At 40.6% G+C, this 14115-nt stretch overlaps 1 protein-coding gene across 1 annotated transcript in view; it reads left to right on the top strand.

Annotated features, from left to right (window-relative positions):
- The first annotated feature begins 561 nt into the window (after positions 1 to 561).
- Positions 562 to 14115, top strand: part of TUBGCP5 (tubulin gamma complex component 5) — a 50525-nt gene continuing 36971 nt past the window's right edge. The window contains exons 1-3 of the mRNA XM_061431472.1: positions 562 to 746; positions 2984 to 3037; positions 3159 to 3267. Of these exons, the coding sequence (XP_061287456.1) occupies positions 601 to 746; positions 2984 to 3037; positions 3159 to 3267 (309 nt within the window). The 5' untranslated portion in view covers positions 562 to 600. The remainder of the gene's footprint in view (positions 747 to 2983; positions 3038 to 3158; positions 3268 to 14115) is intronic.

Genomic DNA, 14115 nt, shown 5'->3' with positions numbered 1-14115 from the left:
TTCTTTATACCTGCTGTAGTGTGTGCCACGTAGTGTGGCCCATGTGGGCAGCTGCTGCTGCTGCTAAGTCGCTTCAGTCGTGCCCGACTCTGTGCGACCCCATAGACGGCAGCCCACCAGGCTCCCCCGGCCCTGGGATTCTCCAGGCAAGAAAACTGGAGTGGGTTGCCATTTCCTTCTCCAATGCATGAAAATAAAAGAGAAAGTGCAGAGCGGAACGCAAAGATCACTGGATATCACCTCTAGGAGAAAGTGAATGATGGACAACTGACAAATGGTGGTACCTAAAAATTGTGCAAACCGATACACTGAAAGAGAAGTGGCTGCTCTTGAAACATCAGACGTTAGACCATCAACCAAAGTCAGTCAGAGACTATTATCAATAAATTAATAATAACTGCTTCTCCTTTGACGACATTCTTAAATTTAATCAGATGAGACTGGAGAACACTCACAACCCTGCCACCAACAAGAACCAGACCCAAGGCTCAACGTGACTGCAGCGCGAACTCTCGCGAGGGCGACGCGCAACGCGACCGCAGCTCGAACTCGCGCGAGAGCTGGCGCGACCTCGCGAAGAACGGCGGGAGCGCGAGAGGTATGGCGTCCCTGCCGCCGTCCTGGAGTCGGCTGGAGAGACGACAAGAGCGCGACGTGCGCGAGCTCGTTCGCCTTGTGGCGGGCGTCCAGGACGAAGCGGACCCCAACTTCCAGCTCGCGTTGCACTTCGCCTGGTCCAACTTCAGGTGTGGACACGGCGTCGCAGCCGGGGAAGGGAAGGGGTCTGGCCAGTTGTGTTGCACGACCGGTAGAGTCCCCGCGCGCTTTGCCGCTCCAGCAGCTTAATGCCTTCGTGCCTTCTGGGTGCCCGAGGCGGTGATCAGTTCAGTCGCTCAGTAGTGTTCGACTCTTTGCTACTCCGTGGACTGGCGCACGCCAGGCTTAGCGCAAACAATGGGTTGTGGGTTGCTGGGGGTCGTCCTCCGATCTTTCTCATAGTGAAGAGTTCTGACGATCCGGTTCCCTGCTCCGCCCACTGCGCTTAGCGCGGGCCCCTGCCCATCAAACAATTTTTTGAGTGGTTGGTTGAGTAAAATTTTAGAGCAAAATAATGGTCACACCCTATTCTCACTGACTCCCTTTCTGCTCGGACCACTCCGTATTTCTTACCCTGCTCTTTTTTTTCCAAAACGCGAAGCATAACACATTGGATAACTTATTTGTTGTTACTGTTTGTCTCCACCCCCACCGTCATGCAGAATACAAGCTCCACCAGAGTAGGGAGCTGCGTTTGTTTTGTTCATTTCTTATCCCAGCACCTAAAACAGTTCTTGGCATAGAATATTCGAGGTCTAAAATACAAGGTCCACCAGAGCTTGTATGTTTTGTTCATTTCTTATCCCAGCACCTAAAACAGTTCTTGGCAGCGTATTCGAGGTCTAATACAACTTTTAATAGGTTTTTTATTTAATTAATTTAAAAAGATTAATTCAGATTAGGTACTTAGGTGAAATCAGAGCCATCATTTTTCTTTATGGGACATGTAAATCAGTTATGATCATTACCTGTAATGAAATTATTATTAGAAGAATGGTAGTCATTGTTAATCTTTTGCCTGTTTAACGTCGATAATAGTCTTCTTGAATGGTAAACAGTTTTTCAAAATCGGTAATCTTTTTATCAACCTTAATGATCATACATAAAGTGCCCACTTGGTTTGTAATAAGAATAGATGAGTCTAAACGGCCCCGTTTCTGAAATACTCAATTCTTAAGTGTAACATAAATATAACAATTCCTTAATAGGCGATATTCAGAGAAAAGGTCATATTAAGAGAAACTTAATCCCAAATAATTTTTCTGTTAGTATATCTAAATGACAGTAGGTAAGCAGACATCATTTTAGAGTTAGGAGAGACACTAGCAGTTACTAACTCCTTTTACACGTTGAGAAACTAAATTTATAGGTAAAATAGTATTCCATTCAGCCATTTTCTAGGTTAGAATTAGATATTTTATTTAATAGTGTAATTTACTTCTTTTATGTACAGGTTGTGTGGCTTCCACTAAAAGATGGAAAACAAGAGTTAAGTGAGCTGTATTGTAATTTTGTGATGCTTTAATCCATCAGAAAAATGAACAGTTCATATTTATATTTTAAAAAATAGAGGCCACGTTCTAGGCCTTAGAAATTCACAGACAGGTGCAATACAGCTTCTATTCTTAAATAAGACAGACAAAAATTATTACATATGATGTAGATTAGAACTTCTTAACCTGAGGGTCTGAATATATTAATAGTAGAATTCAGATATTACAGATTTGGACAAGAAGAAAATTTTACTAATCTCTAGCTAAAAAGTAGCATTTCCTTCAATTATTAGTGAAAGCAACAAGAAGTAATAGCTTATGTATGACTGTGTCACCAGTAGAAATCACATATTTCACTGTCATATTGTAGTTACTGCAGGTATTTCTAATAAATCTTATTGACTTATGTAGTTATGAACCCACTTCTAGATCTTGTTATTTAATGTTTTAACAAAGAAATATGTCTCACTATATCACAGACGTCAAAAAATATTTTTAAAGTGTATTTCAGTATGCTTGGCTTCCCTTCTATTTAATTGTATCCTGAGACGGAATCCCTAGGATTCATGGGGCTTCACAATGGCATAAAAAGTTTAGGAAACCCTGCTAACAGGGATGCACTGTGCCTGACTTACACACAGGGCATTATGGAAGGAGAGAGGAGCCAGAGGACAGAGTTGGGAAACTCAAGACAATCTGTGTCATAAAGACAGGATGCTTAAACAGTCTTAGATTGACTGGTGGTTTGCATGAATGACAGAGGCGATACAGGTGCACTCACTGGAAACACATAACTGAGTATAGGGTGTTTGGGGGGCAATGTGTTGGATTGTGAGACTAGTCTACTTAGCTTTCTGACACGATTGATAGAAGAATCACATTTTCTCTTTTAGATTTCATCGTTTCTTAGATGTCAATAGCCACAAAGTAGAAAAGACAATAGAAGGGTAAGTCAGTTTATATGTATATATATGTGTGCATGTTCAGATATCTATGTATTTTCTTATAGACCTTTTTATTAATATAGCTTTATAGTTATTAGTTGATTTTTTTTTGTTAACATTCTAGGATTTACGAAAAATTCATCATTCATTCCGATCTAAGCAAAGCTGCTAGTTGGAAGAGATTAACTGAAGAATTTCTAAATGCATCGCTTCCAAACATAAAGGAATTCAAAGTATGCTATATTGTGAAATCTCTGCTGTATTTTACTATTTCTAATCTGATTATTGTCAGCCTGTATCTATTAACATTTAGACATTCATTCTGTTTTACTATTGTCCACCGACTGGAATCACCATCTCCTGGAAATTGACATAAAATCCACTGTGTCTCAGGCTTGTGATTAAAGAAGTATATTCTTGTTTAATCATGTTGGCCCCAACCTACTGTGGAAATTGAGATCAGAGATTGAAAGAAATAATAGCACTTCTAGCTTTCTTAAAACTTTTCAGTGACTTCTCAGCACTTTGCAGTATAATTTTTGGTATATTGCTCACTAGATGCCAGGTGCTGTTCTAAGCTCTTTTATATTCAGTCATGTGTCCCTAAAACCACCCCTTAGGCTCAATGATTCACTAGAATAATTCACAGAACTCCAAAAAGAAAACTGCTATCCTTATTGTATGGCTTATTGTAGTGAAAGAATACAGATTTAAAATGAGCAAAGGGGAAAGGTATGGGGCAAAGTCCAGGAGAAACCAGGTACAAGCTTCCAGATGTCCCTTCCCAGTGAAGTTACATAGGGATGCACTTAATTTTCTCAATGACAAAATGTTGCAAACCAGGGAAACTCCCCTGAGTCTTGGTGTTCAGGGTTTTCTTGGGGGTCAGTCATATGAATATGCTTAGCTACTCAATCTCCAGCACCCCCAGAGGTCAAACCAAGGACTTCAGGCCTGCAGAATTATTCGCCATAAGTCACATTGTTAGCATAAACTGTCTGGTCAGACTGCTACAGTGTGGCCTAAAGACTGCCATACAGATACACTGTACTAGCAGGGTATTCCAAGGGCTAGGAGAACATCTCAGGAGCCAGTCAAGGGCCAGTCCTGAAGATCTTTGAGATGTGCAGGGTTTGGACAACCCAGTCCTCCCAAATTAACTCTTTGTGCCTACATACATTAAGTCAGTCTTCATAGTCCTTGTGGAATAGTCTGTTACTGATAGGCTTTCCCTTTCTTTACCCTGAGTTGGTGACCTAAGAAAGAGCTTTAGGTAATTTTTAAAACTGTCCATCAATTTTAGGAAGGGCTATAAAGGTATTTCTGGAAGAGAGAGAACTGCAGTGCTGTGAATCCATGCCCTAAGGATTAGTAAAACACTTCCCTGTATTCCTGCAAGGACCATTTTGAAAAAGGAGACAAATCTTTTTTTATGTCTCTTCTTGATTCACTTTGTGTAGCTTTCTGGGTGGACTGTAGAGCTTAATAATTTAGGCACTTCTTGTTGTTGTTCAGTCACTAAGTCGTGTCTCACTCTTTGCAACCCCATGGACTGCAGCATGCCAGGCTTCCCTGTCCTTCATCTCCTGGAGCTTGCTCAAATTCATGTCCATTGAGTCAGTAATGCTATCCAACCATCTTGTTCTCTGTCATCCCCTTCTCCTCGTGCCTTCAGTCTTTCCCAGCATCAGGGTCTTTCCCAGTGAGTTGGCTGTTCACATCAGGTGGCCAAAGTATTGGAACTTCAACTTCAGCGTAAGTCCTTCCAATGAATATTCAGAATTGATTTCCTTTAGGATTGACTGGTTTGATCTCCTTACAGTCCAAGGGACTCTCAAGAGTCTTCTCCAATACCACAGTTCAAAAGCATCAATTCTTTGGTGCTCAGCCTTCTTTATGGTCTAGTTGTTACATCAGTGTGTGACTACTGGAAAAACCGTATCTTTGACTGTATGGATCTTTGTTGGCAAAGTAATGTCTCTGCTTTTTAATGCGCTGTCTAGTTTGGTCATAGCTTTTCTTCCAAGGAGCAAGCATCTTTTAATTTCATGGCTGCAGTTACCGTCCACAGTGATTTTGGAGCCCAAGAAAAGAAAATCTGTCATTGTTTCCACTTTTTTCCCTTCTGTTTGCCATAAAGTGTTGGGGCCAGATGCCATGATCTTAGTGTTTTTTGAATTTTGCATTTCAAGCTAGCTTTTTTTCACTCTGCTCTTTCACCCTCATTAAAAGGCTCTTTAGTTCCTCTTCACTTTCTGTCATTAGAATGGTATCATCTGTATATCTGAGGTGTTGATATTTCTCCTGAAAGTCTTGATTCCAGCTTGTGATTCATCTAGCCCAGCATTTCCCATGATGTACTCTGCATTTATTTATTTATTTATTTTTGTACTCTGCATTTAAATTAAATAAACTAATTGAAGCATATAGCCTAGGCACTTTGTCAAAAACAAATTGTATGTGTAAGGATTTACAAGTGCTCAATCGTTTGATTAATCTGTATGCCTATCCTTACACAAATACCTTACTGTCTTTGTTACTGTAGCTTTTAAGCTTTGGAATTGGGTGATAAAAGTCCTTCCAATTTTTTTCATTTTCAAAACTGTTTTGTCTATTTTAGAGCCTTTGAATTTCCATACACATTGTAGGGTCAACTAAATTTCTGCAAAAGCCAGGTGGATTTTGGCAGGGATTGCATTGAATCTATAGATCAATTTGGAAAGTATTGTCATTTGTTAGGTTGAGTTGTGTCCCCCAGAAAGATGTGTTCAAGTCTTAGCCCCTGATTTCTTACTATAGGGTCTTTGACAATGTCAGCAAGTTGAAATGAAGTCAAACTGGATTAATTCAGTGATTGATATCCTCATAAGAAAATAGAGAATTTAACACGGAGATGCACATAGTGTTATACTATGCAGTGAAAGAGGCAGAGATTGGAACAATGTGGCTGCAAGTCAAGGAAAGCCAAAGATTGCTAGCAACCATGAGAAGCTAGGAAGAGTCAAGGAAGAAGTCTTCCCTTGAGCCTTCACAGGGAGCGTGGACTGCCAGCACCTTGACTAAGACTTCTAGCCTCCAGAACTGAGAGAGAGTAAATCTCTTTTGTTTTAAGCCACATGATTTGTAATATTTTATTAAGGAAGCCTTAGGAAGCTAATACACAATCTTACCAATATTATATCTGTTAATCTGTGAATATGGACTCTTCATTTACTTAGATCATTTAAAATGTTTTTCATCAGTTTTATTTTTTCATGTACAAATCTTGCATTTCTTTTATATGTATTTCTAAATATTTCATTCTATTTGGTGCTATTATGAGTGGAACTTTTCTTCTTAAATTCACTTGCAGTTTGCTTATTATATACCTAGCCTTGCTAAACTCATTTATTCTAGTAATTTTCTTCTGAATTCCTTAGTATTTTCTACACATAGGATTGTATCATCTCTAAATAAAGACAGTTTGACTTCTTCCATTCCAGTGGGAGATTTTTTTTTGTTTTTTGTCTTATTGCAGTTGGTCCAATACAATGCTGGACAGAAGACAAAGTCCACATATTTGCCTTGTTTCTAATTTTAAAGGAAAAGCTTTAGTTTCAGGATTTTCACAGGTGTGCTTTATCAGAAAGAGGATATTCCTTTTTATTCTTAATATTTCTTTTTATTCTTAAGGTTTTTTTAATTGTGAATTGTCAAATCTTTTTCTATGTCTTTGAGATATTCCTATGTTTTTTGCCTTGAATTCTGTTCATATGCCTTAGTAAGCTCAGACTACCATAACAGAATTACCACACACTGATCTTTCAGTGACTTAAAAACAGAAATTTATTTCCTTATACTTTTGGAGACTGGAAATTAAGAGCAAGGTGCTGGCCAGTTTGGGGTTGCTGGTGAAGACTGTTCCCAGTTTGTCAGTGGCTGCCTTCTCTCTGTGTCCTCATGTGAAGAGAAGGAGCTCTCTGGTCTTATCCCACTGGACCAGTGGCCCACCCTCAGGAGCTGATTACCTCCCAAAGGCCCCTTCTCCAAGTACCATTGCATTAGGAGTTAGAGTTTCAGCATATAAATTGAAGGGGATATTGAAAAAGTTTGAAGTGAAGTCGCTCAGTCACATCCGACTCTTTGAGACCCCATGAACTGTAGCCTGTCAGGCTCTTCTGTCCATGGGATTTTCCAGGCAAGAATACTGGAGTAGGTTGCCATTTCCTTCTCTAGGGGATCTTCCCAACCCAGGGATTGAACCTGGGTCTCCTGCATTGCAGGCAGACTCCTTGCTAGCTGAGCCACAAGGGAAGTCATGGGGGATATATTCAGTCTTTAATATATAACATATTACATTCAATGAGTTTTGGGTGTTAATCTGATTTATTTATGTGTGAATTGAGAAATACATTGCTACTTACTCTCTTTTCAAGACTGTCCTGGCTTGTGCTTTGTGTGATCTTTGCCCATGAACTCAGGCTCCGTTGGCCAAAAATGTGTGGTTGTCTTGGGCTCACTCTAGTCTCTGCTGTGCCTGTCATAGCCTCTAGTCAGCCCAAGACATGTGGAGAGATTAGCAAGCCCCCTTTTATTGTCTTGCATTCAGGAAGCTCCCTGATAACCCTCAGCTATTCTGCTGGCCCACTGCTTGCCCAACTGCAGGCCTGCAACCACTGGTTCCCCCACTCACTTGCCAGTGCTACCACTACTAAGACAGTGACAACAAAGCTGCGAGTTTTCACTTGCTGTCCAGCCCTGGACTACCACTTGATAGAGCTGGTGGGAGAGAGGAGACAGCTTTAGGCATATATGTATCAAACTCATTCTGTTCTTGCCTGAGGTTATTTTCACAAATAAACACTCTACATTTGTATGCCTATGCTTAACAAGAGCACTGAAATGGTTGTCTCTGGTAATTTGGTCCAGACTTAACATTACTTTTTTGGGGAGAGGATTGAAGGCAACTTTCCTCCAGGGTTCCCTGGTGGCTCAGACAGTAAAGAGTCTGCCTTCAGTGTAGGAGACCCAGGTTCAATCCCTGGTTTGGGAAGATCTCCTGGAGAAGGAAATGGCAACCCACTCCAGCATTCTTGCCTGGGAAATCCCATGGCTGGGGGAGCCTGGCAGACCACAGTCCATGGTGTCGCAAAGAGTCGGACACGACTGAACGACTTCATTTTTCCTCCATCATGCCAGAAGTGAATCTCAAACCACACTTTATTTAGATTTATAAATAGGTATACATATAGTTTCTTTAGGCGTTACTCAGTAAATGACACTTTACCATCCTCTAGGCGACATAGCAGCAGCAGCAGCAGCAGGCTTGAAAAAATGTGTGGCAAAGGAGAACTTGAGATTGTTATTCTAGAGGAAACAAAGAGTTTGGCACATCTGGGGAAAAAACCCACTGGAACTAAGAAATTTGGCTCTTTGTCGCTTTGCATTTCAAAGGATGTGAAAGTGGAAGTTATTTCTGGTTTTGAGATTCAGAACCACTTCAGCTATAATAAATGTGCAGCACATGGGACTGCTGCTTTTCAATGTATATGTAATGTATTTCCTGACTTCCCATAGAGTAGCAGGGATGGTGCAGGTTTTCATAAGACAGACTGTGAAGGGACACGTGACTAATACAGAGATGGAGCTCCAACTCTGTACTTTCATCTCTTTGTGAAGAGGTAGCATTGTTGTTCAGAGAAGGCAATGGCACCCCACTCCAGTACTCTTGCCTGGAAAATCCCATGGGCGGAGGAGCCTGGTAGACTGCAGTCCGTGGGGTCGCACAGAGTCGGACACGACTGAAGCGACTTAGCAGCAGCAACATTGTTGTTGTTCAGTTGCTTAGTTGTATTTCACATCTGTACGTGACTACTGGAAAAACTAAGCTTAGAATATACAAACCTTTGTGAGCAAAGTGATGTCTCTGCTTTTTAATAACGCTGTCTAGGTTTGTCATAGCTTTCCTTCCAAGGAGTAAACGTCTTTTAATTTCATGGCTGCAGTCAACATCCACAGTGATTGTGGAGCCCAAGAGTGTAAAAGCTGAAACTGCTTCTATTTTTCCCCCATCTGTTTGCCATGAAGTGATGATACCAGATGCCGTGATCTTAGTTTTCTGAATGTTGAACTTTAAGCCAACTTTTTCACTCTGCTCTTTCACTTTCATCAAGAGGCTTTTTAGTTCCTCTTCACTTTCTGCCATAAGGGTGGTGTCATCTGCATATCTGAGGTTATTGATATTTCTTCCGGCAATCTTGATTCCAGCTTGTGTTTCTTCCAGCCCAGCGTTTCTCATGATGTACTCTGCATATAAGTTAAATAAGCAGGATGACAAAATACAGCCTTGACGTACTCCTTTTCCTATTTTGAACCAGTCTGTTGTTCCGTGTCCAGTTCTAACTGTTGCTTCCTGACCTGCATACAGATTTCTCAAGAGGCAGGTCAGGTGGTCTGGTATTCCCATCTCTTTCAGAATTTTCCACAGTTTCTTGTGATCCACACAGTCAAAGGCTTTGGCATAGTCAATAAAGCAGAAATAGATGCTTTTCTGGAATTCTCTTGCTTTTTCCATGATCCAGTAGATGTTGGCAATTTGATCTCTGGTTCCTCTGCCTTCTCTAAAACCAGCTTCAACATCAAGAAGTCCATGGTTCACGTTTCGCTGAAGCCTGGCCTGGAGAATTTTGAGCATTACTTTACTAGCGTGTGAGATGAGTGCAATTGTGCGGTAGTTTGAGCATTCTTTGGCATTGCCTTTCTTTGGGATTGGAATGAAAACTGCCCTTTTCCAGTCCTGTGGCCACTGCTGAGTTTTCCAAATTTGTTGGTATACTGAGTGCAGCACTTTCACAGCATCATCTTTCAGGATTTGGAATCGCTCAGCCGGAATTCCATCACCTCCACTAGCTTTGTTCGTAGTGATGCTTTCTAAAGCCCACTTGACTTCACATTTCAGGATGTCTGGCTCTAGGTCAGTGATCACACCATCGTGATTATCTGGGTCGTGAAGATCTTTTTTGTACAGTTCTGTTTATTCTTGCCACCTCTTCTTAATATCTTCTGCTTCTGTTAGGTCCATACCATTTCTGTCCTTTATCGAGCCCATCTTTGCATGAAATGTTCCCTTGTTATCTCTAATTTTCTTGAAGAGATCTTTAGTCTTTCCTATTCTGTTGTTTTCCTCTATTTCTTTGCATTGATCGCTGAGGAAGTCTTTCTTATCTCTTCTTGCTGTTCTTTGGAAGTCTGCATTCAGATGCTTATATCTTTCCTTTTCTCCTTTGCTTTTCGCTTCTCTTCTTTTCACAGCTATTTGTAAGGCCTCCCCAGACAGCCATTTTGCTTTTTTTGCATTTCTTTTCCATGGGGATGGTCTTGATCCCTGTCTCCTGTACAATGTCACGAACCTCCATACATAGTTCATCAGGCACTCTTATCTATCAGATCTAGGCCCTTAAATCTATTTCTCACTTCCACTGTATAATCTTAAGGGATTTGATTTAGGTCATATCTGAAAGGTCTAGTGGTTTTCCCTACTTTCTTCACTTTAAGTCTGAATTTGCTAATAAGGAGTTCATGGTCTGAGCCACAGTCAGCTCCTTGTCATTGGTTCTTTAGTAGCATATTATTTAGTCTCCCATGGTTTTGTTTTTGGTTTTTTGCAATTTTTTTTTTTTTTTGTAGTTGATTTCTAGTCTCATGGCACTGTGGTTAGAAAAGATGCCTGAACTGATTTTTAGTCTTCTTAAATTTACTGAGTCTTATTTTGTGGCTTAGTATGTAATCTTTCTTAGAGAATGTGTATTCTGCTTTTTTTGAATGAAATGCTCTACTTATATCTGTTAAGTCCATCTGACCTAATGTATCACTTAAGACCAGTGTTTCCTAATTTATTTCTGTCTAGATGATCTGTCCATTAAGTATGGAAAGACATCCCCTACTATTATTGTGTTACTGTCATTTTTTTCTATGTTTGTTATTTGATTTCTGTACTTAGGTCTTCCTAAGTTGGGTTCTTATGTATTTACAGATGTTGTATCTTCTTGGATTAATCCTTTGATGTAGTGTCCTTTGTCGCCTTTTGCAATCTTTGTTTTAAGGTCTCTTTGGTCTTATTTAAGTTTTACTACCGCAGCTTTAATTTCCATTTGTATGGAAATCGTCTATTTCCTCACTTTCCATCTTTAGATCTGAAATGAGACTCTTATGAGCAACATCTATATGGGTATTGTTTTTGTATCCATTTAGCCACCCTTTGTCATTAGATTGGAGCCTTTGTAGTCTATTTATATTTAAAGTAGTTATTGAGGGAATTCCCTGTTGGTCCAGTGGTTTTACTTTCACTGCCAGGAGCATGGGTTCAGTCCCTGGTCAGAGAACTAAGATCTGGCAAGCTGCATAACACAGCCACAAATAAATGAGTGATAGGTGTGTTCTCATTGCCATTTTGGTAATTGTTCTGGGATTTTTTTTTTTTTTTTTTGGTTGTCATTCATTTCTTCTTTTGTTCTCTTTTTTTGTGATTTGATGACTATCTTTAGTGTTAATATTTGGATTTCTTTCTCTGTGTGTGTGTGTGTGTGTGTGTGTGTGTGTGTGTGTATTATAGGGTTTTGGTGTGTGATAACCATGAGATTTTTATATAGCAGGCTTTATATATTCCTGATTATTTTAAGTTGCTGATCACTGAAAGTTGGCACACATTTCACAACCCTGTGTTATCCCCCAACATTTAATGTTTTTGACATTTTAACATTTTGTATATCTTTTTGTTTTGTGTATCCCTTAATTACTTATTGTGGATGTGGATCATTTATCAGAGGAGCCTGAAGAGCTACATTCTATGGGATCACAAAGATTTGGACACAACTAAACGACTAATACTAATTACTTATTGTAGATATAGACCATTTTATTATTTTTATCTTTTAACCTTCCTACTAGCTATATAAGTGGTTGATCTATTACCTTTAATGTATATTCATCTTTACCAGTGAGACTTTTCCTTTTGTAATTTTCTATCTCTGCTGCTAAGTCACTTCAGTCGTGTCCGACTCTGTGCGACCCCATAGACGGCAGCCCACCAGGCTCCCCCATCCCTGGGATTCTCCAGCCAAGAACACTGGAGTGGGTTGCCATTTCCTTCTCCAATGCATGAAAGTGAAAAGTAAAAGTGAAGTCGCTCAGTCATGTCCGACTCTTAGCAACCCCATGGACTGCAGCCTACCAGGCTCCTCCATCCATGGGTTTTTCCAGGCAAGAGTACTGGAGTGGGGTGCCATTGCCTTCTCTGTTTCTATCTCTAGTGGTGACCTTTTCCATTTAAAGAGGTCCCTTTAACAATTCTTGAAAAGCTGGTTTGGTGTTGCTGAACACTTTAAGCTTTTGCTTATTTGTAAAACTTTTGATCTCTCCTTTAAATCTGAATGTAGCCTTGCTGGGTAGAGTATTCTTAGTTGTAGATTTTTTTTTTATTCTGTCACTTTAAATGTATCATGCTACTCCATTCTGGGCTGGAAAGTTTCCACAGAAAAGCCAGTTGATAGCCTTAAGGGAATTTCTTCATAAGTAACATTGCTTTTCCTTTACTGACTTTAAGATTGTCTCTTTAGCTTTAATTTTTTGTATTTTAATTACAGTGTATCTTGGGGTGGATCTCTTTGGGTTGATCTTGTTTAGAACACTGTGTTTCTGAGCTCGATGTCTGTTTCCTTTCTCATGTTAAAGAATTTTTCAGCTATTATCCCTTCAAATAAGTTTTCTGCCCATTTCTCCTCCTTCTTCAGGGACCTCCCCCTATAATATGAATGTTAGTATTCTTGACATTGTCCCAGAACGCTCTTAAACTATCCTTGTTTTAATTTTTTGTTGTTGTTGTTCAGCTTACATGATTTCCAGTACTCCATCTTAAATTTCATTGATCCATTCATTCCTCTGTATCATCTCATCTACTGTGAATTACTTCTAGTGTATTTTTAATTTCAATTATTGTATTCGTCACCTGTGTTTGGTTTTTCTTTGTGTTTTCTAACTTTGTCATGCTTCTCATTCTGTTCATTCTTTCTTCTCCCGAGTTTGGGAAACTCTACCAGGTAGATTGCTTATCTTTTTTGCTGCTTTTTTTTTGGCATCTTATCTTGTTCCATCATTTGGAACATTTTTTCTGTCATCTCATTATTCCTAATCCTCTGTTTTTATTTCTGTTCCTTAGGTAGAATGCTCATGTTTCCCAGTCTTGGAGAAGTGGCCTTATGTAAGAGATGTCTCTGGGCCCCTGGCAGAGCACTGCCCTCTGGTCACCAGAGCTGTTTGCTCTATGAGTATCCCCTCTGTGAGCTACATGGACCCTTGTGTTGTGGGCTAACTGTTGTAGGCACAATAGTACATAGGGCTGATCCTCAGCATGGTTGGCTGCACGAGCTGGCCTCATCTAGGTCTGCCAGCTTCTGGTGGGCAGTGCTGGCGCCTGGCACAGCTGGCTTCAGGACCCAGGAAGTCCCTGTGCTGGTCCACTAGTGGGTGAGGCTGGGTCCTGAACACACTGGTAGTTGGGCCTTGGTCTCCACATGGCTGGCAGCTTGCCTGGGGGTCCTAGGATTGTTGCTGATTGGCTGTTGGGCGGGTAAGCCCCCTGTGCTAATAGGCTAGAGAAATACTCCAAGATGGCTGCCACCAGCATCTGTGTCCTCAGGGTGCTCTCCAAGATCAGCAGGTGGGTTTGACCGAGGCTCCTTTCAAATTGCTGCTTATGCTCTGGGTCCTAGAACATGTGACATTTGTGTGTTCACCCTTTAAGAGTGAAGTCTATTTCCCATAGCCTTCTGAGTCACTTGAATATAAGCTTTACTGGCATTCAAAGCCAAAAGTTCTAGAGGCTCATCTTCCCAGTGCAGAGCTCCAAGGCTACAGAGCCAGATGTGTAGTTCAGACCCCTCCTTGGGGAGAACTCCCATTTGTGGGAGGATAATTTTTACTGGGTGCATGGATCTTGACTATGCCATGTCCCCACCTCTCTTACCCATCTCATTGTGATTCCTTCTTTGTTTCTTTAGTTGTAGAAGGAAGATCTTTTCTGCTACCCTGCTGGGGCATTCTCACCA

Source organism: Bos javanicus, chromosome 2 (genome assembly GCF_032452875.1).
Source record: "Bos javanicus breed banteng chromosome 2, ARS-OSU_banteng_1.0, whole genome shotgun sequence".
Classification (NCBI taxonomy): domain Eukaryota; kingdom Metazoa; phylum Chordata; class Mammalia; order Artiodactyla; family Bovidae; genus Bos; species Bos javanicus.
This window is presented reverse-complemented; position numbering and strand designations above follow the sequence as displayed.